Source organism: Callorhinus ursinus, unplaced genomic scaffold, assembly GCF_003265705.2.
Source record: "Callorhinus ursinus isolate GAN/ISIS: 27379988/994484 unplaced genomic scaffold, GSC_fseal_2.0 scaffold8, whole genome shotgun sequence".
In the NCBI taxonomy this organism is placed as follows: Eukaryota; Metazoa; Chordata; class Mammalia; order Carnivora; family Otariidae; genus Callorhinus; species Callorhinus ursinus.
The window spans coordinates 65,244,768-65,268,862 of NW_027397070.1; the positions used below are offsets into that span (position 1 = coordinate 65,244,768).

The following is a 24,095-nucleotide window of genomic DNA, read 5'->3' on the forward strand; positions in this document are numbered from 1 at the left end:
GGCTCAGTTGGTTAAATGGCTGCCTTCGGCTCAGGTCATGATCCCAGGGTCCTGGGATTGAGTCCCACATCGGGCTCCTTGCTCAGCAGGGAATCTGCTTCTCCCTCTGCCTGCCACTCCCCCCTGCTTGTACTCTCTCCCTCTCTCTCAAATCAATAAATAAAATCTTAACAAAAAAAATTCCTCCCTGTCTCTCCCTCCCCCTCTACAACACCCCCCTCCGCCCCCCCACACGTGTGCTCTAAGAAAGAAACAAAACATGTAAAAACAGAACAAAAAAACAAATATCACCACCTCTGATTTCCCATGAAAATTAAATTAAAACTACACAAATAAAAGTGCCTAGCACAGTGCCTAAAATAAATAGATGCTCAATAAACATTAATGCCTTTTCCCTGCTTTGAAGCCATGTGATTAATGAAGAAATAAGGGGCTTAAGAATTAGGTTTGAATTCTCACAGTACCACTTGCTGTCTGACTTGGGGCACATTTTTTTAAATTTCAACTTTAAAATAGAAATAATAATACCTACCTTATGGGGTTAATGTGACAAGTCATTAAAAAATAATGCATAAAGTCACTCAACCCACAAAAGACAATAAATGTCCAAACCTCCTCCTCTAAGATAGCTTATTCATACCTATACTAGAAGTATATAGATTCATGGGTCACCGAAATTAAAAATATCCATCAGAATCCCTATCTTCAGCTATGAATTACAGCAATATACTACCCTGACACAGTGGCTGGCATGGAATGCATACTCCATTAATGTTTCTTAAACTCTGGTGAATTACTACGTTGACTGTCACTGAGCTAACTGGCAGCCTGGGCTAGGATGATCTAGCCAGGTGTGGGACTAGGTCTACTCAAACCAGGGCTCTTTCCACTATCATTTGTACTCTCCCTAGTTAAGTCATCTACTTACTAAAAAAAGATATGTTTATTCATACTAGTACAAATTCATCAAAGGGTCATTATAAGGTGTTAGCATAATATGAATTTTTCAGGTTTCTGTGGCTAAGGAAGTCATTACTCTGTTAACACCTTTATATAAAAGTAAAAAATAGGGCGCCTGGGTGGCTCAGTTGGTTAAGCGACTGCCTTCGGCTCAGGTCATGATCCTGGAGTCCCAGGATCGAGTCCTGCATCGGGCTCCCTGCTCAGCGGGGAGTCTGCTTCTCCCTCTCACCCTCCCTCCTCTCATGCTCGCTCTCTCTCTCTCATTCTCTCTCTCAAATAAATAAATAAAATCTTTTAAAAAAAATAAATAAAAGTAAAAAATATTTAGGCTTTTTAAACAGTTTAAATGGGGGGAGGGGGAGGTCACCTTTTGTTTTGCTCAACTATCACCCGCAAGTCACCTATGTTTATAATTTCCTAAATGTACCCTGTGTAGGAATGCTTTTAAGAATAGTAAAATTTAAGATAGCACAACCAATTCAAACTGCCAGCAGCAAACTCTAGCCAACAAATAAAGGGTTGGGGGAAGGAGAAAAGCCGCTCCATTCTTGCTCAACTCAAGGCTAAATACAGTTTAAGTGAAATACAACGCATTGAACATACAAATGCAGGTACAACCATACGTGGTGAGTTAAACTATAGGTGAAACACCTGTAAAACACACAGTTTGAGTCAACTCACAGCCTCTAGCTGACAAGTAGAAAACAGGTTTTTAAATGTCCGAAAATCGCAGCTTCAGCACTTTTGAAACACCTGCTTTTATGATCTGTCACGTGAAGCCAGTAAGCAAAACTACCCAGCGCTACTAGGGCCACACAACCACTCACAGGTTGGCCTTGTAAACATAACATCAAGCAAAAAACAGGCAAACCGGCCGGCCGGAGGCCTTCACCTAACTTCCTTCCAGATGGCAGACGCTGTACGGAGGCCACGGTGTTCAAGTAGCCAACCCAAAATAAATAAAGGAATAACTAGGAATTCAGACATCCCCAAAGGTCTTCCTCATCCTTAATCTTTCCAGTGTGTCATCCCATGAAATAGGATTTGTTTGCCACGGAACCCCGCGACCCCTGCTACCCAAGGGTCAGCCCTGGTCACCACCTTCCGGGGACCCCTCGCGGCCAACTTTCCAAAACCCCCAAACCACTGACGCAACTGCTTCCCTCCCTGAAGACTCCGTCACCTCTGTTAAGTTTCTGAAACACGTGATTTCGGGATGCAACTTACTAGAAACAGACTAAACACTTGATTGAACACATTTCTGTGAGCCCTGCAAACCTTGGATCCAAACAATTCCCAGGGAGGGGTTGAACGTCACCAAGCTCGGGTGACACTCGTTCAAATCGCCCTAAGCATGGGAGCGAGACCCACCCGGCTGGCCGCCGGCGGCTCTTACCCATTTATCCAAGGGGACTTGGGCGAGGGACCCGGTGCCCTGGTACAGGTCCAGGCTGAGCTGCTCCAGGCTCAGCTTCTCCTGCAGGAAGTGGCCCAGGTACCTCTGCAGGAGGTACCGACAGGCCCTCTTCTTGATGGACTCCGAAAACGGCCAAGGCATGATGAGGGCTGGCAACGGGGCCCGCGGGGGCTGCAGGCGGCGACTCCGGCCCTGGGGCCCAGGTTCCGGCTCCAGGCCGCGGCGGCGGCGCCTCGGGTCCCGGCCCGCGTGCCCAGTCCGCGGCGGGGCCTATGCCCGGGACAGCCCCTCCATGCCCGCTCGGCGCCGGGCGTCCCTCAGGGCGACCCCATCGTCCGCGCCGCGCGCCTCGCGCTAGGCCTGGCAGGGACCAGGCACAGAGCAGTCCCCGTCGCCCCAGGCCCGGGGAGGGAGTGCGGGGCCTCCGCGAGGACCCTAGTAGTAGTCACCGAGAGAGGACTCAAGAGAACACGCGGGGAGGCGGCAGAGCCTGAGGCAGGTACTGAGGCGGACTCCTCCACCGCCGCCGCGCGACGAATTTGTTGTCCTACGCGGGGCGCGCTCCCGGTCCTGGGACGCTCCCGGCGCGTTCGCGACACCCACAGTCGCGGCGCGCGGCCCGGCGCTGGCGGAAGTGACGCCACACTAGGGCTGAGGAGGCGGGGAGAAGGGCCCTGAAGGGAGCGGTTCCGGCTCCGAGAGGGCGGGGCGAGGGCGGGAGGCGGGACGGCGCCGCGGGTCGGCTCCAGACGCCTCCGGAGGGAGGAAGAGGAGGACGCGGGGCGCGCGCAGGTGAGTCGCCGCGGGGGAGGCGGCGGGCGGGCGGCCGGCCGCCAAGAGAGGCTCGAGGGCGGCCTGGGGGTCCTGCGAGTCCTGCGAGCGGGACGCGGCGCAGCGGACCGGGCCGTGGGGCGCGACGGCGGAAGGGGCCCGGTGCCCGGGTTGACAGGGGTCTGGGGGCGCCTCTGGCCTGGGGCGTCCGGTCACCTGGGACCCCGACCCCGGAAACGGGCGCTCGGAGCGCCACCGGCCCCGGGCGGGGGGGCTGCAGCATCTCTCGGTCCTTCCCGCCACCGCGCCCCCGGCCCCCCCAGTATTGACCGGTGCCCATTGTCAGCAAGTTATTCGTCCCCCGCCTCTTTCGGGTATTGTTTCCAAAGCTTCATCTTCCGTACTGTTTGCCTAGCGGCTTGCAGTTTACAGAGCGCTTCCTTCGTGCTGGGTGTGCTGCACCGGCCACCGGGAAACTTGAGTTGTGGAGCCATTTGTGGGCAGAACTGCTTTCTCTGCTCGATGCCAGAGCCTCCGGACCCCGTGGAAACCTGAGCGAAGTACTTGTGCTGCTCTGGGAATCTGCGCCATCGTATTTCTGCCTTTTAGGGGGCAGCTCCTGCAGAAGCCGAGCTGCCCTTTAACTTGGTCAACCCGGAAAGGCCAGCGTGCCGGCGTTCGGTGCCCTGGAGGCCAGATGCCCCGGGTTAAAATCCAGACTAGACGAGTTTGAGTAGGGGACGAACCTAAACAGAGCACCGGTACAGAAGGTTTAATTAGGGTTAGCGAATTAGGACAACGGGCTTCAGGAGATTTTATAGATAACGTGGGTAACTTCCACCAAGACAGCCCGGAAGTGTTGACAGATGCCGGTTCCCCTTTCCACAACCACCTTTGCATTTGAGAACCAGTGTGCTCTCTGGTGTGTGTAGTTGCTTAGATTGTTGGTACCCCTCATTCTCTGTAGATTGGTCCCAAGCATTCTCAGTAACTTCAGTTCACTTACTCTTCGTTCATTGAAAAATATTTGTTAAGGGGGCCCTTTAAATGAAGGTCTTCACAGTTGGTGATGTGGAAAAGGTAGAAAAGAATTCAAAGAGTTTATGTTCTATGGTGAAAGGGCCATTCCTTTATTCAGTAAATATTTGTTGCCTGCCATGTGCCGGGCACGGGGTAGAGCAATGAACAGATTAAGTCCCTGGCCTCATGGAGCTTACATTTTTTGAAGGGAAGGGAAACGGACAATAATTCAATATACGGGGGCGCCTGGGTGGCTCAGTTGGTTAAGCGACTGCCTTCGGCTCAGGTCATGATCCTGGAGTCCCGGGATCGAGTCCCGCATCGGGCTCCCTGCTCAGTGGGGCGTCTGCTTCTCCCTCTGACCCTCCCCCCTCTCATGTGCTCTCTATCTCTCATTCTCTCTCTCTCAAATTAATAAATAAAATCTTTAAAAAAAATAATAATAATTCAATATACGGTAGGCCATGTGCTGGTAAGTGCTGTAGAAAGAAAGTAAAGTGATATAAAGAGAATGGAGAGGGAAGAGATTTGCCACTTTTATACAGAGGGGTAAGAGAAGGCCTCTCTTACTTAATAAGGTGATGTTTTAGCAGTCTTGGAGAACCCTGGGGAGCAAGACATGTTATTTTCCATGGCAAGGGAACAGCAAGTGCAAGGCCCTATGGCAAGGGCATGCTTGGTGAGTTCAAGGAACATCAGCGGGGTGTGAAGTAAAGAGGAGGAAAAGCTGGGGGCTTGGGTGGGGACAGTCCCTATAGGGCCCTATAAGGACTTTGGCCTTTAACTCTGGGTAGGTGAACGGGTTCGAGGAAGAGGAGTGACATAATGTGGCCTGAGTTTATACAGGATCATGCTAACTGCGTTGTGGAAGTGGGAGGACCAAAGGAGAAAAGGCCAGACCAGTTAGAGATTATTGCAGGAATCCAGGCAGCCCCAGGCAGGAACTTGAACTAGAGTAGTTGTGGTCAAGGTAGTAAGAAGCAGGAGATTCTGGATATATTTTGAAGATGATAAGTAAGACATGTTTATGAATAATAATTACATTTGCCATAAATGGAGTATAAACAAAGTGATGAAAAGGTGAAATCTCATCTGGCAGGGAATTAGAATAGGCTTTGTAAGTAACCGAGTGAGCCACCCAGGAGCCCCTAGGAACCAGCTCTTTCTAGGTAACTGTACTTTTGACAAATGGATACAATTGACTTCTTTCAAGTACAAATGTTAAGTGATTTCCTTTGAAATAGAGAATTGCATTCAGGCTGTCCATGGAATGCCTGAAATTTCAAATATCAGGAAAAGAAAATAAAAATCAGAAGATTTTATAATAACAAACATGCTCCCTTCGAGTGTTACAGGTGTTGCCTTGTATGTTTTATGCTTTCTAGGAGGATGTCAGCATAAATGTTAAGGCTTAGGACCTAGCATTATTATACCTTTAGCTCAAATAGGGTATGAACTCATCCTAAATCACAGCGCTATTTTTGTGTTTTATCAAAGACAGAGTACTATCACAAAATGTTAACCCCTAGTGTTAATTAAATGAGGAAGGTGAAGAAAAATTCTCAACCAAACACTGTCAACTTTTTAAGAATTCTGTAAAAGGCTTTGAAGTGACAGGTTAGAAGTTACATACCAGAGCTATGTACATCCTTCAAAGAAATCCATGTTAATGTGTGAAACAAAAGAAAAATGGATGACATGCTTTGGCCTTTTGAGACTTGCACCTGAGGTAACAGGAATATGATGATTAGGGCACGGTTCTGGAACCTGTACAAGACAGCAGCAGCCACAGCACTTTACATGATGTAAAAAGCACCAAACTCAGAGTTAAATGGCTTGAGTTTCAGGGTCCGCTCTTCTTTAACGATCTTTTTAATATATAATAATAAACATAATATTTCTTGAGCTTAGCACCTTCCATATGTACTTGTGGTATTCCATTAAGTGATGCTGTGGTTAGCTTTGTTTTAGAGAGGAAGAATGTGTGACCAGAGAGATTCAAGGATCTTGCCCCAAGTCCCAGAGTAGGTAGCAGAGCTGAGATTCTTGCCATGTTCGAGACCCTTTAACCACCGCACCTCCTGGCTGGCCACTTCTTCTTCATATTGAGAGCATTTTCCAGACTGTGATACATGATAAAAATAAAAAGTCATCCTGATTAAGATAGTGCATTTTAGCCCTCTGCTGACTGTTGGGATGTCACCTGTAAAGTCAGTCTCAAAGTGAAAATTGGAAATCTGTATACTGCTCTTGAAATCATTCTGCTTCTATTCTTTTTTTTAAGATTTTATGTCTTTGAGAGAGAGAGCACGAGTTGGGAGGTGGGCAGAGGGAGAGGGAGAAGCAGACTCCCTAAGCAGGGAGCCTGATGCAGGGCTCCAACCCAGGACCCTGAGATGGTGACCTTAACCAGACACTTAACCGACTGAGCCACTCAGGCACCCCTGCTTCTATTCTTTTGTCATGCTATGTATATTAAACTGTTGTCATCAAGGACAAATCTACAGTCTTTTTTTTTTTAAGATTTTATTTATTTAGTAGGGAGAGAGAGAGGAAGCACAAGCAGGGGGAGTAGCAAGCAGAGGGAGAAGCAGGCTCCTCGCTGAGCAGGGAGCCCGAGGTGGGACTCGCCCCCAGGACCCTGAGATCATGACCTGAGCCGAAGGCAGACGCTTAACCGACTGAGCCACCCAGGCGTCCCAAAATCTGCAGTCTTTTTTCACTCTTTGATGCTGTAAATTTGTGATGAAACAACAAAGTATTAAATCAAGTAGAGAATAAAGAACTTAGTGATAAATACCTTGATATTCAGTTCATCAATCCTCCAGAACACTAACATAGCCCAAAAATTATACCCACAGATGAAGTAAGAGCTGGTTCCTAGGGGCTCCTGGGTGGCTCACTCAGTTAAGCATCTGCCTTCGGCCCAGGTCATGATCCCAGGATACTGGGATTGAGCTCCCTGCTCAGCAGAGAGTCTGCTTCTCCCTCTCCCTCTGCTGCTCCCTCTGCTTGTGCGTGCTCTCTCTCTCTCTCTCTCTCTCTCTCTCTCTCTCTCTCTCGTGTCAAATAAATAAATAAGATCCTTTAAAAAAAAAAAAAAGCTGGTTCCTAAATAATGATGTATGATACTCTAAGGAATCCTTTTGGAAACTTTCTACAAGGTGATGCAGTCTACCAGAGTAAGAGCACCCGTAAGGTATTCCAATTTTTTGAAGGTGCTAGCAATGGAATATTGCTCACAACCTGGTAGGGAGCCAATTTAGAGTCGAAATGGAAAGCAGAGGGGTTTTCTATTTTATGCCTCTTTAGATATTGATTTGTCTTATTTTTGCTTATAATATACTTTATATTAAATATAGTACCCAGTCCTCTGTGTAACCTAGAGGATTACATGGAAACAAAAAACTAATGCCTGGAGCGTTTTTTAAAGCATTCCATTTTTTGAGTCTTTTCTTAGAATCTCATTTATAATTTCTCATTTGAAGGAAAGGTTGTTTATAGGGGTGTAGTATCACTGCTTATTTACAGTTTACAAGGCTTCTCAAATTGACAGCATCTGTATGTTTCTTCACTGTTAGCTCCCTCCATAATTGATTTGTTATTACTCAGTCATGTATATGTGTCTCTGTCACTGTTGGAAGTAGGGTACAGAGTAATTTTATGAATCAGTGTATAAATGGAAAAAATATACCATTTTTATTTGAATTACAAATACTGTATGTTTGTAACATATGATGATTCCAATTTTAAGTTTTAAAATTTTGGTGGCGGCTGGGTGGCTCAGTTGGTTAAGCGTCCGCCTCATTCTCTCTTGTTCTCTCTCTCTCAAATAAATAAAATCTTTTTAAAAATTTTTTAAAAAATAAATAAAATTTTTAATTTCAAAACACATCTTAGAGCTATTGAAAACAGATTATGTGTTATGTTAACAGAAAATAAAGATTAAACTGGCTTTAGCTTTGGCTAATTTCTAAATGTTGCTAATTATAATTAATCAACTTGATTTCATCTTTACTTTCAAAACTCTTGTTTGAAATGCAGATAAATTCAAACCTCTCATTCCAATTGAAACTGAAGCTACCAGTTACTTTAACTATCTCAATAGCTTGTCTTCTTTAAGAAGAATGTTTCTGCTTCTATTTCTTGTACTTTCCAGTATATCACATTTTCATCACTTGTCTTACTACAAACATAATACATTTTCTTTTTGCCATAGAAAAATTAGAAGATAAAAAATTAAAAGGTAGGGAATAAAGAACTTAGTAATCAATATCTTGATAACGAGTTTCATGAATCTTCTTACTTCTTTTACTTTTCACTCAAATATTTTTATCAGAGGCAGAGGAAACCCTAGGGGTGTGGAGGCATAACCTGAAGAGGGCATGGCCTAACACCTCCATTTGCTCTAAAGTTTTAGGCAATTTTGCATCCTACTTCATAATATTGTTACTATACCAGTGATGTGTATTTGGGGGGAATGTCTACAGTGTTTATCCTGGGCTTTGTATGCCCCTTGTCACAGGGCCAAGTATCACAGCTTGAGAAGCAGAGTTCATATTTTTTCTTTGGTTTATTCATTGAGAAAATATTCAGTGAAGGGACGCCGGGCTGGCTCAATTGGTAGAGCATGTGACTCTTAATCTCAGGGTGGTGAGTTCGAGCCCCATGTTGGGTATAGATTATAAATAAACTTAAAAAATATATATTCAGTGAAGACCTGCCTTATATGTGACCCTGTGCTGGTAATGTATCAGAGGCCCTGGTCTGCAATGAAGTACGAAAACCTACAGGAGTACTAATGCAAAGGAAGAAGGATATAGTGATTAACTCTTTCTTGAGATCAGATATAGAATCTTGAAATAAATGTGTCTAACCTGAATTTTGAAGAACTAAAAGTCTGAAAGTACAGCTGAACTTTGAACAGTGCAGGCACCAATTCCCCTGCAGTTGAAAATCCAAGTATAACTTTTTTTTTCAAGTATACCTCTTGACTCCCCAAACTCTTTTAACTAATAGCCTACTGTTGATCAGAAGCCTTACCACTTATATGAACAGCCAGATAACACATACTTTGTATGTTTCATGCATTATACACTATATTCTTTTTTTTTTAAGGTTTTATTTATTTGAGAGAGAGAGAATGAGAGAGAGAGCACGAGAGGGAAGAGGGCCAGAGGGAGAAGCAGACTCCTCACTGAGCAGGAAGCCCGATGTGGGACTCGATCCCGGGACTCCAGGATCATGACCTGAGCCGAAGGCAGTCGCCCAACCAACTGAGCCACCCAGGCGCCCTATACACTATATTCTTAACAACAAAATAAGATGTTATTAAGAAAAGTATAAGGAAGAGAGTGGCATAGTCGTTTAAGCCTCCGACTCTTGGTTTCGGCTCAGGTCATGATCTCAGTGTTATGGGATTAGACCCTTTGTGGGGCTCCCTGCTCAAGGTAGCGTCTGCATAAGATTCTCTCTCCCTCTGCCTCTCCTCCCCAACCCAGTGCGCACTCTAAAATAAATAAATCTTTTTAAAAAATTGTAAGAGAAAGTACATTTACAGTACAACATTGTATTTATTGAAAAAATTCTGCATATAAGTGGAACCATGCAGTTCAAACCCATGTTGTTCAAGGGTCACCTGTAATGTCAAAGTACAATTTTTTTTTTAAGTTAGAAACATGGGGGGGCGCCTGGGTGGCTCAGTTGTTAAGCATCTGCTAGGGTCCTGGGATCGAGCCCCACATCGGGCTCCCTGCTCAGCAGGAAGCCTGCTTCTCCCTTTCCCACTTCCCCTGCTTGTGTTCCCTCTCTTGCTGTCTCTCTCCTATCTGTCAAATAAAATCTTAAAATAAGTTAGAAACACTGGTCTTATACAGACATAGTAAGCATGTGTCAAAAATGTATTTAACTCTATGTAATGAATAAGTCATGAGAATAAAAGGCACACCTAAGGCATATAGTTAATGATAATTGTAATAGCTATGTAACAGGACAGAGGGTAGCTATACTTGGTGGTGAACACAGCATAATATATGAACTTGTCAAATCACTAAGTCGTACACCTGAAACTAATTTAACATTTTGTGTAAACTATACTCAAAATTTTTAAAAATGTATTTAACCCATTAATGAAGGAACTGGCAAGGTGGTAAAGTTGATCCAAAGTAATATGGGAGAGGAGTACCTTGGCCGGCTTGGTCAGTGGAATGTGCAACTCTTGGTTTCAGGGTCTTGAGTTGGAGCCCCATGTTGGGTGTAGAGATTACTTAAAAATAAAATCTTAAAAAATATATATATGGGAGAGCCTAAAATCACTGAAAGAAAAACTGATGAAATAAGATTGCAAAATTAGCTCAAAACTGGTTACTGGGTTGTGCACTCCTGGCAGAAACAGAGGGACGGGGCCCCGATTTACCCTTCCACCTGAAACAGTAAGAAAGTGGGCAGAAATATATGGGGAGTAAAGGTTTTTAAGACTTTGGGCATCGGACAATGAAGGACACTGATCCCTGGGAGGCAAGAAACAAATGCGGTGAGCCCATTGCCCTAGCTTACTGCCTAGAGATCTCCAGGCAGGGCACTGGGAGAGGAAACCTGGGTAGAGCCCAGTAGTCTTGCTGAGTTGAATATGTAGAGCTAGGAGTTCAGGAAGGCCAAGTCAGCTAGGACAGAGTATTAGAAATTAAGAGAGCTCTGTATATTTCCATAGCTTCCAAGAGCAAGGAAATCCTCCTGCAGCCTGCAACTGAATACTAATCAACACATAGGCGTGAGGAAACTACCCAAAAAAATTAGAGGAATTTTCAGAACTCTCAAACAGCACCAGGGAAGTTCCTGTTCCTATCACTGAAAATGGCAAACCCTCATAATCCACAGGACATCAGAATATTCAGAATGGTTTTTGACTCCAGAGTGGGTCAAAATTAACCAGAAACTAAATGTAGCTTTGATACTGCCTTAAGTCTAAAAGCAAGACCCAAAAGGATAAAGCTGTTTCCAGATAACTGTATCCCAGAAGAATGCTAAATAATACTTACAGGAGTATTAAAATAGCCAGGACTGTAAAAGGTAAAAAACACATTGTCTGGCATCCAATCAAAAATTATCAGGCATACAAAGCAGCAGTATACATCCCACAGTAAGAAAAATCTATAAATTGAAATTAAGCCAGAAATAACCATGAAATTAGTAGAGGACATTAAAGCACCATGTCATATGTTTAAAAAGCTTGAGAAAAGACTGAGCAAATTAAGTAGTAGAGATGTGGAAAATATGTTTTTTTAAAAAGACTCAGGTAGAAGAGATAAGACACTGCAGAAGAAAAGATTAGTGAATTTGAAGACGTACCAGTAGAAGAGGAGACTAAAAGCGTTGAGGGGGAAAAAAGTAGGACAACTTCACCTAGAGTAATACTCAAGAAATTTGAGTCCCCAAAGAGAGGAGGGACAGATCAATGTTTGAAGAAATAATGGCCAAAAATTTTCCAAATTTGTTAAAAACTGTATAAACCCACACATGCAAGAGACTCCATGAACCCCAAGCAAAAGAAACCAGGAAAACTACACCTAGAGGAACAGAGACAGTGATGACATCAGATTTCTCATGGGAAATAATGTAAGCAAAATAATAGTAGAGAGACATCTTTAAAATCTTGAAGGGGGTGGAGGACTGTCAACCCAGGTTTCTATACCCAGCAAAAATATCTTTCAAAACTGAAGGTGAAAGGAAGACTTGTTTAGATATACACAAGCTGAAAGAATTCATTAACAGCAGACCTGCACTGCAGGAAATGTTAAAGGAAATCCATCAGGCAGAGGAATATGAAACAGATCATAGATGCAAATGTAAATAAACACAAAGGAATGCAGAGCACCAGAAATAGTAATTATGTGGTTAAATATAAAATACTTTTTTAAAAATAATTTTTAACAGATTTTATTTGTCAGAGCGAGCACAAGCAGGGGGTGCAGCAGGCAGAGGGAGAGGCAGGCTCCCCACTGAGCAAGGAACCCAATGCCAGGACCCTGGGATCATGACCTGAGCCACAGGCAGACACTTAACCAACTGAGCCACCAGGCATCCCAAAATATTTATTACCTAAATCACTGAAAAATTGTTTAAAACAAGTAATATGTATTATGAAGTTTCTAACATGTAGAAGTAAAATATGACAAAAGTAGCACAAAGGCTATACGGTACACTCTTGCAAGTTTCTTATGCTCCATGCCATACGTGAAGTGGTATAATATCACTTCAAGGTTGAAGGTAGACTGTCATAAAGATGTGTATAGTATAAACTAAAGTAACCAATAAAAACATGCAACGGAGTTCATAAGCCACCAAAGGGCATAAATTAGAATACTGAAAAGTGGTCAGTCCAAAAGTAGGCAGAAAAATAAGGAAAAGGAAGAGAATACAGATGGCATGAATAGAAAAGAGCAAAATAGTAACCACATCAATAATTATAGTAGTCATGTTAAATATAAATGGTCTAAACACTACAGTTAAAAGGTAAAGATTGCCAGATTGAATAAAAAAGCAGGACCAAACTATATGCTACCTAAAAGAAGCCCACTTTAAATATAAAGACTGTTGGCTATTACCATTTACAAAGACCTTGAAAGAGGCTATTCTATCTAAATCAAGTTCTCCTGTCTGGGTAGCAGCACACTTCACATTGGGCCATCTGTATCATTCCTCTCTCAACATTGTCCTTGCATTAGACTAGTTAGGCTGGTCTCCTTAGAATCGCTGCCACACCCCGTGCAGACTCTTGTTTATGCTTCGTTCCCTATGAAGAATTCTTCACAACTCTCAAGTCCTTTCTGCTTTATCCATAACTTCACTTGTGCTCATTCAAGACCAGTTTTGACTGACCTGTTCCATGAGTCAAAGTCAAGCCCCATCATAACTGACAATTATGTCATAGATCACAGAATGTCAGAGGTCTCACGAACAATAAAGAACTTCTTGTCTATTCCCCTTACTTTATAGGTGAAAAAACCATGAGTCCAGTGAGGTTACATGGCCAGCCCAGGTTCATACAAGTTTAGTGGTAAGTTTGTAGTAGGGCCAAAACACATCATTGCTTTCTTTAATTATCTGCCACTCGCAATTAAGTACACTTCTTAGGTTATAATTATGATGCATGTGCATAGCGTTAATATTTATGTACATATTTCTTGTGCTTGCCTTATTTCCCAAGTTAAGCTATAATACCAGTAGACGTCTTTTTTCTTTTTAAGATTTATTTATTTTAGAGAGAGAGTGCAAACGAAAGGGAGAGGGAGAGAGAGAGCATCTCAAGCAGACTCCCCATGAGTGCAGAACCCAACACAGGGCTCAATCCCAGGACCCTGAGGTCATGACCTGAGTCGAAATCAAGAGTTGGACATTCAACCAACTGAGCCACGCAGGTGCCCCACCAGTAGACACCTTTAATTAGTATTCTGATGCTTAGAGAAATGCTGGATATATAGGTACACGGGTTATATTTGATAATTATGATATATGATAATTAATAAGCTTAGAGTCTAAATTGACAAGATCACAAAACATAAGAAGTAATTCATTACTTTTTACCATTTGAAACAAGATGGTTAATTCCCCTCCGTAGAGTAGCTAAGATTGAAAATATTTTTTCTGGGGGTGCCTGGGTGGCTCAGTCGGTCGGGCATCTGCCTTCAGCTGAAGTCATGATCTGAGGGTCCTGGGATCGAGCCCCACATCAGGCTCCCTGCTCAGCGGGAAGTCTGCTTCTCCCTCTCCCTTTGCCTCTCCCCACCTCTCTCTCTCTCTCTCTCTGTGTCTCTCTCTCTCTCTCTCTCTCCCTCCCCCTCTCTCCCCCTTCCCTCTCCCTCTCTCAAATAAAATCTTTTAAAAAATGTATTTTTCTAACATGTATTTCCAGATCTTGCTACTCATACGTAAAATAATTTAGTATCTTTTTATCTACTGATTGTTTTTCAACCGTAATATAAACTTTCTTCCTTATCATGTTATCTACAAGTATTCACAAAGATCTGTACCCATGCTATCTGGTGCAGGAGCCATTAGCTATTTAAGCTTAGATGAATGGGGGCACCTGGGTGACTCATTTGTTAAGCATCTGCCTTCAGCTCAGGTCATGATCCCAGAGTCCTGGGATCGAGCCCCACATCAGGCTCCCTGCTCTGCAGGAAGCCTGCTTCTCCCTCTGCCACTCCCCCTGCTTGTGTTCCTGCTCTCGCTGTGTCTCTCTCTAAATAAATAAATAAAATCTTTTTAAAAAATAAATAAATGAATAAAATAAATAAACTTAGATGAATGAAAATTAAATGGAATTTGAAATTCAGTAACTCAGTCACTCTAACCGGGAGCTGGTAGCTACTGTCTTGGACAGCGCTGATAAAGAATGTTTCCGTCATTGCACAAAGTTCTGTTGGTCTAGAATGTGTTATATAATGATAAATTGTTTTGCCTGCAGAAAGGGAAACCAAGGATTTTTACCAGATTCATACTGATGAGAGAGCCATTCCCGTAACCAGACAGCAGCCCTAATGTGTCAAGAGTAATTCTAGTAGTGTCCCTACCCTGGAATGGGCACACATTTCCTCATCCTCTATGGTGCAGGCCTCCACAGTCAGGTACACAAGATAATCCATTGAGAAGTAAGAGAAAATAAGTGTATAGTTCATATTTTGTCTTCTGTTTAAATTAAATGTATTGTGGTAGAATGTGTATGTAAATAAATATACATAACATGAGGTATCTGCTCACAGTATTTTTCGTTCCTGGGATGCATCATCAGAAATGTAGAAGCCATTTCTTTAGTGTCCCATTGATAAAGCCCCCCTGTTGCTGTGTGGTCTACTGCTGTAGCTCCAGCACTCTCACCACCAGCTGCCTTCGTGTTTGGCGGTGCCTTCAAAGCTCTGTGTCCAATCTCCTCAAGAGAGGATCTAATCGGATAGGCCAGTCACCACCCAGAATCAAGTAGCTGGACAGAGCTCTTAATTCAGGATAATTTATAGACCCCTTGCCAGCCTTGAGATGGTACCTTTAAATGAAACACCATCGCCAGTACATTTTGCTGTGATGATGGTCCTGGAGTTACAGAATACAAAGCATGAAACTATTGTTAAGGAACCTTTCCAAAGAAGGCATTAAGCTTGGCAAGTACTCTGGGCCGCCTTTTAAGAAAACCATGTAAACTGCCTGGTACTGTACATTCTCCGTCCAGTGTGTTTATTAAAAATAAATTACAGCTTCCAAAAAGGAAGGTCAGAAAGTAAAGTCTCTTTTGACTGCCTTCATACTCCTTTCCTGCTAATACGGTACAGACACTGTGGTAGAAAGAATAATGGCCCCCAAAGATGTCTATGTTTTAATCCCCAGAAACTGAATGTGTTACCTTATATGATAAAAGGAACTTTGCAGGTTGGATTAATTTTGGGACCTTGAACGGGACGTATCCTGGATTGTCCAGGTAGGCCCAGTGTAGACACAAGAGTCCTTGTAAAAGGGGTGCCCATGTCGAAAGTCAGAAAAAGAAGGTGTTATCACAGAACCAGAGAATGTAGTGATGTGCTTTGAAGGTGGGGAAGGGACCATGAGCCAAGGAATACAGTCAGCTTTTAGAAGCTAGAACAGGCACGGAAACATTCTCCTCTGAGGTCTCCAGTAGTAATGCATCCCTGCTGCTACCTGGATTCTAGATTTTTTACCAGCAGAATTATAAGAAAATAAATTTGTGTTGTTTTAAGCCACAGGGTTTGTGGTGATTTGTTACAGCAGCAATAAGAAACTAATAGAGACATGTATTGATAAGCACTTTCTACAGAGCTTTTATGAAGCACTTTCAGCATGACAGGCACAAAAATACCAGATTTCCATTTTTTAAATCTCTTTACTTTCATTAAGCTCTTGAAGAGCTAGGTCAATCACTACTTTTCATTTTGGGTTGGCTTCTAAATCAATTAGGATGCTTTCAGTTGCCAGTAAAAGAATGGGAATTTGTTGGATTCAATAACTGGAAAATGTGAAGGTCAGGCAGTTGTCAGGACTCTGGCTCCATTTCCCTGTGAATCTCTTGGCTCTGTTCTTTCCCACTGTCAGCATCATCCTTGGGCTAGTTTCCCCATCTCAGGATGGCTACCAGGAACACTTGGAGCTGTGTGCTCAAACTGCTCTGGATTGGAGTGACTGGAAAGAATTCCTGTGTCGAGGAGGACAGTCTTTAGCCGGGATTGGAGTCAATCTCATTTTGTTTCATTACTTTACTCAGGGGAGGGGGCGTTACGACTCCCCTAAGAAAATCTGGGTGCTATTAGGAAAGGGAAAGGGTATTGATAATAATCAAGAGCCTGTTATAATAGATAAAAGATAAATTATAATATCTTGAAGTAATACTGGTGTAAAATGTTAATAACTGGTATAGTGCTTCAATACTAAAATGTATCGTTTTCATGTGTATGTATCATTACCAGAAGTTCTGAATGTGTCTTTTTTTTATGCATCATAAAGACTTTTTTTGTTTTTGAGAGAGAGAAAGCGAGCACAGCATGGGTGGCCAGGGGGGACAGAGGGAAGAGAGAGAATCCCAAGTAGCCTCCACACCCAGCACAGAGCCCGACATAGAGCTCGATCTCACAACCCTGAGATCATGACCTGAGCCGAAATCAAGAGTCAGATGCTCAACCAACTGCACCACCCAGGTGCCCCAAGACATTTTAGAAAAATCTTCTAAAAGTTTGCAGTTAGGAAAGTTGTGTCGTTTTTGCCCATGGTGTTAATTATTACATAGCACAGCTTGATGACATACTTTCCTGACCTGTGAGGGTTTCTTCCATTCTGGTGTTGGATTCTTCGTCTTTCTCCATTATTAAGGTCCTAATTGCAGTGAATTAGACTCTTGCTTTAAAAGCTTGTCAACAAGCTTTCTCATATAAACATCTTTTTATGTAATGATTATTATTTCTGACATCCATAATTGAGGTCCTTGATCACTTAAGCAAAACAAAGATGTTCGGTATTCATGATGTGAAGAGACTTACAATGGACCGTTCCATTTCAAAATCTTCAAAACTGACTGTAAAAAAAAAAAAAAAAGGGCTCTTTTCTTATACACAAAACCAAGTATAATATTAAGGAGCATAATGATTATTTTTAGGGTTAGGTAGAAAATTTTAGAAAAACAAATTTTTCATTTTCATATATATATATCAATATTAGATTCCACTTATCTGACAAATTGCTCCAGCAATAGATAAATTTATAATCAACTTGCTAGTAATGAGTGACTAAGTCTGTAAAGTACCATGGAAGACAAGGTAAAGGAGCCTTAAAACATATCATTAGTTGGAATAGGATTGGAGGAATATATTATTAGTATATTTGCTATGCAATTTTTTGAAATGACAAAGTTTATCATCAACTGCCTTTAGCAAATAGTTTGCCTTTAATGATGGCAAATGACGTGCAGCTATAGGAACTACTTAAGATTTTTGTGAATAATTTTAGAGCAGTAGAATTCTCTGAACTTAAAAAATACGCAGAAAAATCCCCCAGAGATTTTGATTCACTTTCTCTGAGGTGGGGTCAGTGGCCAAGGTAAAAACCACTAACTTAGAGGATTTTTAATATTACAAATAGGGCAATTCTACAAATTACTGACTTCAGTAACTGTAGAAAAAGAGATGGAATTTTTAAGATAATAGAAAAATTACATAAATGCTCATGCCAAGTTGAAGAGTGCTACTACATTCAGGACAATGGATGCTTAATCCAGTTCAGAGAAATGAAATCTTTTTTTTTTTTTTGAGAAATGAAAACTTACTTTTAAAGCCTGCAGCTAAAAAGAAAGCATATTTTCTTCTTTAAAAGCCTACATTCCAGTGTAATTTGACATTCACTAACTTTTCTCATTCATACATTTTGAATTTTAACAATGCTCACTGCTACCCCAGTCACAGAAGAGAAGCTAGAACTCCATAGCAACCTGGCAGTAATACTGGATTGAGTTAGCCTGAGAAATAATGTTTTTCAAATTATAATATTTGGGTCAGTTCAGAGAAGTGGTAAAAACATGAGTCAGTCATTCAGTAAATGGTGTTGGGACTGTAAGCCATCCATTTCAAAATTAAAGCTACACAAAATAAATTCCAGGTGGGTCAGAAAGTTATCTGTACATGTAGACAATGAGAACTCAGAAGACAAGAGGTTTTTAAAATGTAGTCAGGGAGTGGGGAAGGCCTTCATAAGCAAAACCCCAAATCCAGAAGTCATAAAAGAAGCCATTGAGAAGTCATGTACTGTAGTAGGTAAAGATTTGAATTCTGATTTAATGGTCTGAGTTCATTTCCGTTTCAGTTTTTTACAGCTATATGATCTTGGAACTAAGAATACCGTATAAATATCAGAAAGATGTTTAATCAAAGAAATATATATTCCAACAGTGAGGCATCATTCTTTGCCTCTCAGATTGGCAAATATTAACAAGGATTGTAAAGAGGGTAATGAAAAAGTGTAGGCCCTCATATTCTATTCATGGAGGATAAATCAGTACAGCCTTTTTGTGAAGGTGAATCAGCAATATCTGTTGAAAGTTAAAATGAGCATACACTTTGACTCAACAATTCCAATTTTAAATATCTACATATTACATATTAAAAAGAAGTATGGGGGCACCTGGGTGGCTCAATCAGTTAAGCATCTGCCTTCAGCTCAGGTCATGATCCCAGGGTCCTGGGATTGAGCCCCACGTCAGGCTCCCTGCTTAGCGGGGAGTCTGCTTGTCCCTCTCCCTGTGCCTCTCTCCCCTGCTTGTGCTCTCTCTCTCTCTCTCTCTCTCTGTCAAATAGATAAATAAAATCTTTTAAAAAATGAAGTATGTACTAAGATTTTTACTGAGGCATTGTTGGAAATAGCTGAAAACTAATATTCTGAATTAGTGTCATTGTGGCAATTAACCTTTGGGGGAGGAGTGGAAAACGGATCTTTTTTTTGAAAACTTGTACACTTCTGTAACTGTAAAACTGAAAATGGTTTTAGACAATATTTTCCATAAAAGTTGTGAGCCAGTTAATGTTTTCTATTAAGGCATAGCTCCCTTTAATCAAACAGTAATATTTGGAATGTCTCTCTATAAACATGTCTTATATCTACTCCTTTGCAGAATGGAAACAGACTGTAATCCCATGGAGCTGAGCAGTATGTCAGGGTTTGAAGAAGATGCAGAGCTTAATGGTTTTGAAGAAGCTGATACGAAAGACATGAAGCTAGAAGCCGAAGCAGTTGTAAATGACGTTCTCTTTGCTGTTAACAACATGTTTGTCTCAAAAAACCTGCGCTGTGCCGACGATGTGGCCTATATCAATGTGGAGACAAGAGAAAGGAACAGATACTGCCTGGAGCTCACTGAAGCAGGGCTAAGGGTCAGTCGCTTTTCTTTTTAGGGGAAGAAGAAAGATGTTGCTGTCTCTACCACTTGAGGGGGTGGGGGAAGGAAGGGTGTTAACTGAGAACGCAACACCTTGCAGCTCCAACATTTTTTTTTTTTAAGATTTATTTATTTGTTTTTAGAGAAAGAGAGAGCAGGGGCGAGGGGCAGAGGGAGAGGGAGAGAGAATCTCAAGCAGATGCCACGCTGAGCGTGGAGCCTGACTCGGGGCTTGATCTCATGACCCTGAGATCACATCCAGAGCGAAAACCAAGAGGCAGACACTGAACTGACTGCACCACCCAGGCGCCCCAAGAGTTTTGTAAGGAAAACTTTTTTCCCTAGGGGTTCTTATTAATTCTAAAGTCTTTGGTCAACATGGGGAAATTGGATTTTTTGAAAAAGAAAAAACTTTGGATTTGCTGTGTTACTTTGCTTTGACCCTCACCCCCCAAATTAATTTATTTCTTGTCTGTAGCTAAATATGTCTGCCGAAATTAGGCATTCTGTGCACTGGGTGAGTTTTGCAATCATTGTGTTGAAAGGATCTTTTCTCACCTCTTATAAAATGTCTCTGCTCCTAAAACAGCACACCTGACTGCACAGTTCTCTAGCTGTTGGGTCAGAACTAAGTCACGGCAGAACACTCGGCCTCCAAATTTGCAAGAGTGTCCTGTCCTCCGTGTGAGCTTTCCTAGGCAGAGTCACCTCTCTGCACACTTTGAACCAGAATCCTCACTTTGGAATAGCAGAAAGCCCTACCCAAAAGCAGCATATCATTTAAAACAGCAAAACTCACTGGGGCGCGCCTGGCTGGCTCAGTCAGTGGAGCGTGCGCCTCTTAATCTCAGGGTTGTAGGCTTGAACCCCACCTTGGGTGTAGTGATTACTTGAAAATAAAATCTTTAAAAAATAATAAATAAGACAACAAAACTCACTGTTAGGAAAATTTTTTACCTGAACAAAGGAATAGGTATTAGAAATTCCGAAATTTAGTTTTGACTTTAATACTTACCAGTCTTGGTCAAAGATCTCTGCCTTTTCTGTTTCTATACCTAAGAGTAGTCCCGCAAAGTAGCACAGTATCATAAGGTACAGGGCAAGGCCTAAGCAAGTAAGAATGTCATACAATACTAAACAAGTACATAGACATCTTTTTATTTCACTAGATTCAGTTTGCTTAATATATGAACCATGTGTCCTGTGTATTCGTTGACAGTCACCTGCACTGAAGTAAATTGCAAGACTAGCCTCTTTACTACTTCCGGTTCCCTCATAACTGCCAAGTCGGTAGCTCCTTAGCTTTGGGAGTAGTACCTAGATTAACTAATCTTTGTGCTCTCCTTCGTAAATCCCTAAACTTATGCTAAAAGTGTGCAGTGTGTAGAAGTGGATCTTAAGTAGAAATAGACAAATCAAAAGTAGAGGTAAATGACCCTGCATAAATTAATTCAGTCTTGCATTGATTAATTCTGAGATGACTGTGGGAAGGTAGGAAGGGCTCTGACCAGAGTCAGAAGCCTAACATAGGAATTTGAGTGATCTTGGGTAAGTCATTCAACCTCTCTTAGTCCCTTCTTCTTTTATCTGTAGCCTAGAGATTAGGAAAAAAAAAAAAAAACTAAAAAGAATTTGGGGAATGCTTATATGAATAGTTTGCAGAAAGATCTCGATCCCTTAAAAACCCGGCACGTGGGTATCCAGTATTTGTTTGTTTTTGCAGTCTTAGTTAACTTTTATTGAGCAACTATCCTGAGTCAGGAATTGGAAATCAAACCATGAGTAAGGTATGATCCCTGTCCACTAGGAAGACTACAGACTAGCAGGGAAAGGAGGGGCAAATAGAATTGGAATGCACGGAGAAAGTGCAGTGACACAGCATGGTTCTGAAGAGGTGTGACTCATTCTCCTGACACGTCTGCCTCTGCTTGTCATGGAAAACAACACCACCACTACTTCTAACATAAACTTGCATCTTCTTGGATAGATGTCATTAAAAATTAGAGTTTATATAGGGAATTCACAAGCTTTAGTCAAATCAACGAAAACTAAGTTGATTTTGCCCTAACACTGTGCAGGTGAACCAGGATAGATCTTGTTGGGGACAAAAGCTTTCACTGTGCTTAAAGAAAACACACAAATACACATACACAGAATAACATTCCCTTTTATCTCACAGAATTGAGCATTTGTTTCCCTGTCAGATAAATAATGTGTTAGTAATGTTAAATTAGTAATGTAACTAATTGTAAAGCAGGATTGAAACTATAAACAATTTTTAGAACTCTTTATAAAAGTTTAAATAATGATAAAAATATGGACTGATGATACATTATCTCTTCTGGTGCCTTGTTATGGTTGATCCTCAGTCGGTGTGGGATTAAAGAGAAGCATGTTTCAGTCTATGAAAATGAAATACTAGTTCTTTGTAGCTTTTTACATTCCTTCTGACATTCCTTTTTAGTCAGGAGTAGGTAAACTGAACCTTTTACATTTTGAGGAAAAAGATGATAAAGAGGGCATTTTGTTGGTGGTGTTCCTGTATGTTTCCAGTTGCTTAGAAATGTGCATATTCTAACTATCGATTGAGAAATCGTGTCATTAAAGAACGGCCCCAGTAAACACGTGGTTTTTGCCTTCTGTACCAAGTTAAATCTAGTTATTTGATTCACTGTTGCATTTCTCTTGTAGGTGGTAGGTTATGCTTTTGACCAAGTGGATGATCACTTACACACTCCCTATCATGAAACGGTCTACTCGTTGCTGGATACCCTCAGCCCGGCCTACCGGGAAGCATTTGGAAACGCACTCCTTCAAAGACTGGAAGCTTTGAAGAGGGATGGATAATCATGCTTTTTCCTTCTAGAGGGGGCTGCTGGTACAAAATGTTGACATAAAGCTTGAAATACTTGCATATGGTCATAGTAGAAAATGCATCTTTGGTTTTTATGTCCATTTCTTGCTTCAAGCTTAGGCTTCTGACTCAAAACATCACTGATTAATGAATTGTCTTTCTTAGTTTCAGATTCATGAAGGGAATTGAGGCCATTGCTTGACACCGTAATTAAGACATTAAGATTTGTTCATATAGTATCTCTGCATTTCAAAACCTAATCAGTATTTCATTCTGTTATTACAGGACTTTGATGCTGCCGGCCCTCTCTCTTGCATAGGAAATTCTAGACTTGCACAGTAATATACAGGAATTAAAATGACCTAACTTCATACTTGGATTGAGCTTGCTAAATCAGGGGTTTACTACTAGCTTGGACTGACTTTGTAGTAATTATTTTGCTACTAGCCTTATTGGAAACAAATTATCGACTAGTTTCCCCTGCACAAATTTTGAAATTCACTGCTTCACTTAATCTATTTATATTACTAATATGGATTGATAAAGATGAATTAATTATATATATATCACTTAGCTAGTATTAAATGGAAAACAGGTACTGAATAATAGTTCTGTATTCCTTGTTTGCAACAGCCAGCCAACTAAGAGGACAAACCGTTAGCAAATGAATGTAATAATTACTTGTTTCCAAGATATTTAAGCACATAAGCAAATATAGGAACAGGCTCCATTTTTCTTAACAAAAAAGCATCTTCAGTGTGTGCGTGCGTGTGTGTGTGTGTGTGTGTGTGTGTGTGAGTGACTTAAAAGGAAGAAGATTCTGATTTCCTAGAAGACAATATTTTGGCCTGTGTTGATTCTTATTATGAATGTTTGTTTACATAATGTACAGTATATATTCAGAAAGTATTTTTGCCTCAATGTTTCCTTTCTATAAAGTAGTGCTTTGGTATTCCCATAGCCCTCCTCCTTCCCCAACAGATGCACAGTGTTCTGTCTCCATGCGAAATCTACAATGTAATATGCTGTAATATGCGTGCATTGTATGGGTTTGAAACCAAAGGATGAATGAAGCATTCAGAGACTTAATATTTGAAAAAAGGAGGCTCTGTTTTTATATTTTATTACAGGTACTAATATTTATAAAAATGAATTGTACCATGCTGCTACATGTTTTCAAGTACATATTGAATACTGAGGATTGGGGAGTTGATTTTCTAGTAGTAACCTAAAGCAGCTGTAGAAATGAAGTAAAACTCTGCATCGGGACACACCTTCGTAATTTGTCATTTGCAGACTTTTCTTAATCATTATTAAGTAATAGGTACTTTTAGGCTCTGAAGATCACATAGACCGCATTGAGGTTCGGTTGGGTCAGTATTCATCATCGGAGTTCATCGGGGTGCTTTAACTATGTTCGGTAAATGCATGTCCATTCGCAGCTTTATTTTCAGATGCTAACTATTTGGGCAGTAAAGTCTAACTGCAGGTCGGATTTCTTCATGCTTAATCTCAGGCTAAATAAATGTTAAGGATATTTGTAAAGTTTGAATAAAATTCTGTTTACTCATTTCAAGTTAAGTATGAAGAAAAGTGATTGTATGTTCAAAAATTGACATTGTTCACTTTGTGATAAATGACTGGTTCCAGGA

At 41.5% G+C, this 24,095-nt stretch overlaps 2 protein-coding genes across 6 annotated transcripts in view; one reads left to right on the forward strand and one right to left on the reverse strand.

Moving 5' to 3' along the window:
- ATG2B (autophagy related 2B) overlaps window positions 1-2,985 on the reverse strand; it is an 80,012-nt gene extending 77,027 nt beyond the window's left edge. For 2 of the 4 annotated variants that reach the window (XM_025869407.2, XM_025869406.2), the window contains exon 1: window positions 2,360-2,982. In XM_025869407.2, coding sequence (XP_025725192.1) covers window positions 2,360-2,521 — 162 coding nt within the window. In that variant the 5' untranslated portion in view covers window positions 2,522-2,982. Of the gene's footprint in view, window positions 1-2,359 lie in introns of all 4 variants that reach the window. The other 2 variants (XM_025869408.2, XM_073895852.1) reach the window with 2 other exon arrangements.
- Window positions 2,986-3,047: 62 nt separating this feature from the next.
- Window positions 3,048-24,095, forward strand: GSKIP (GSK3B interacting protein). Of its 2 annotated transcripts, XM_025869405.2 has the most exons (4): window positions 3,051-3,172; window positions 13,166-13,226; window positions 19,326-19,584; window positions 22,281-24,095. In XM_025869405.2, exons 3-4 carry the CDS (start codon window positions 19,327-19,329, stop codon window positions 22,434-22,436), a joined length of 414 nt encoding a protein of 137 aa, XP_025725190.1. In that variant the 5' UTR covers window positions 3,051-3,172; window positions 13,166-13,226; window position 19,326; the 3' UTR covers window positions 22,437-24,095. The 2 variants fall into 2 exon arrangements, with proteins under 2 accessions (XP_025725189.1, XP_025725190.1); XM_025869404.2 differs by lacking the exon at window positions 13,166-13,226 and having other exon boundaries at window positions 3,048-3,172.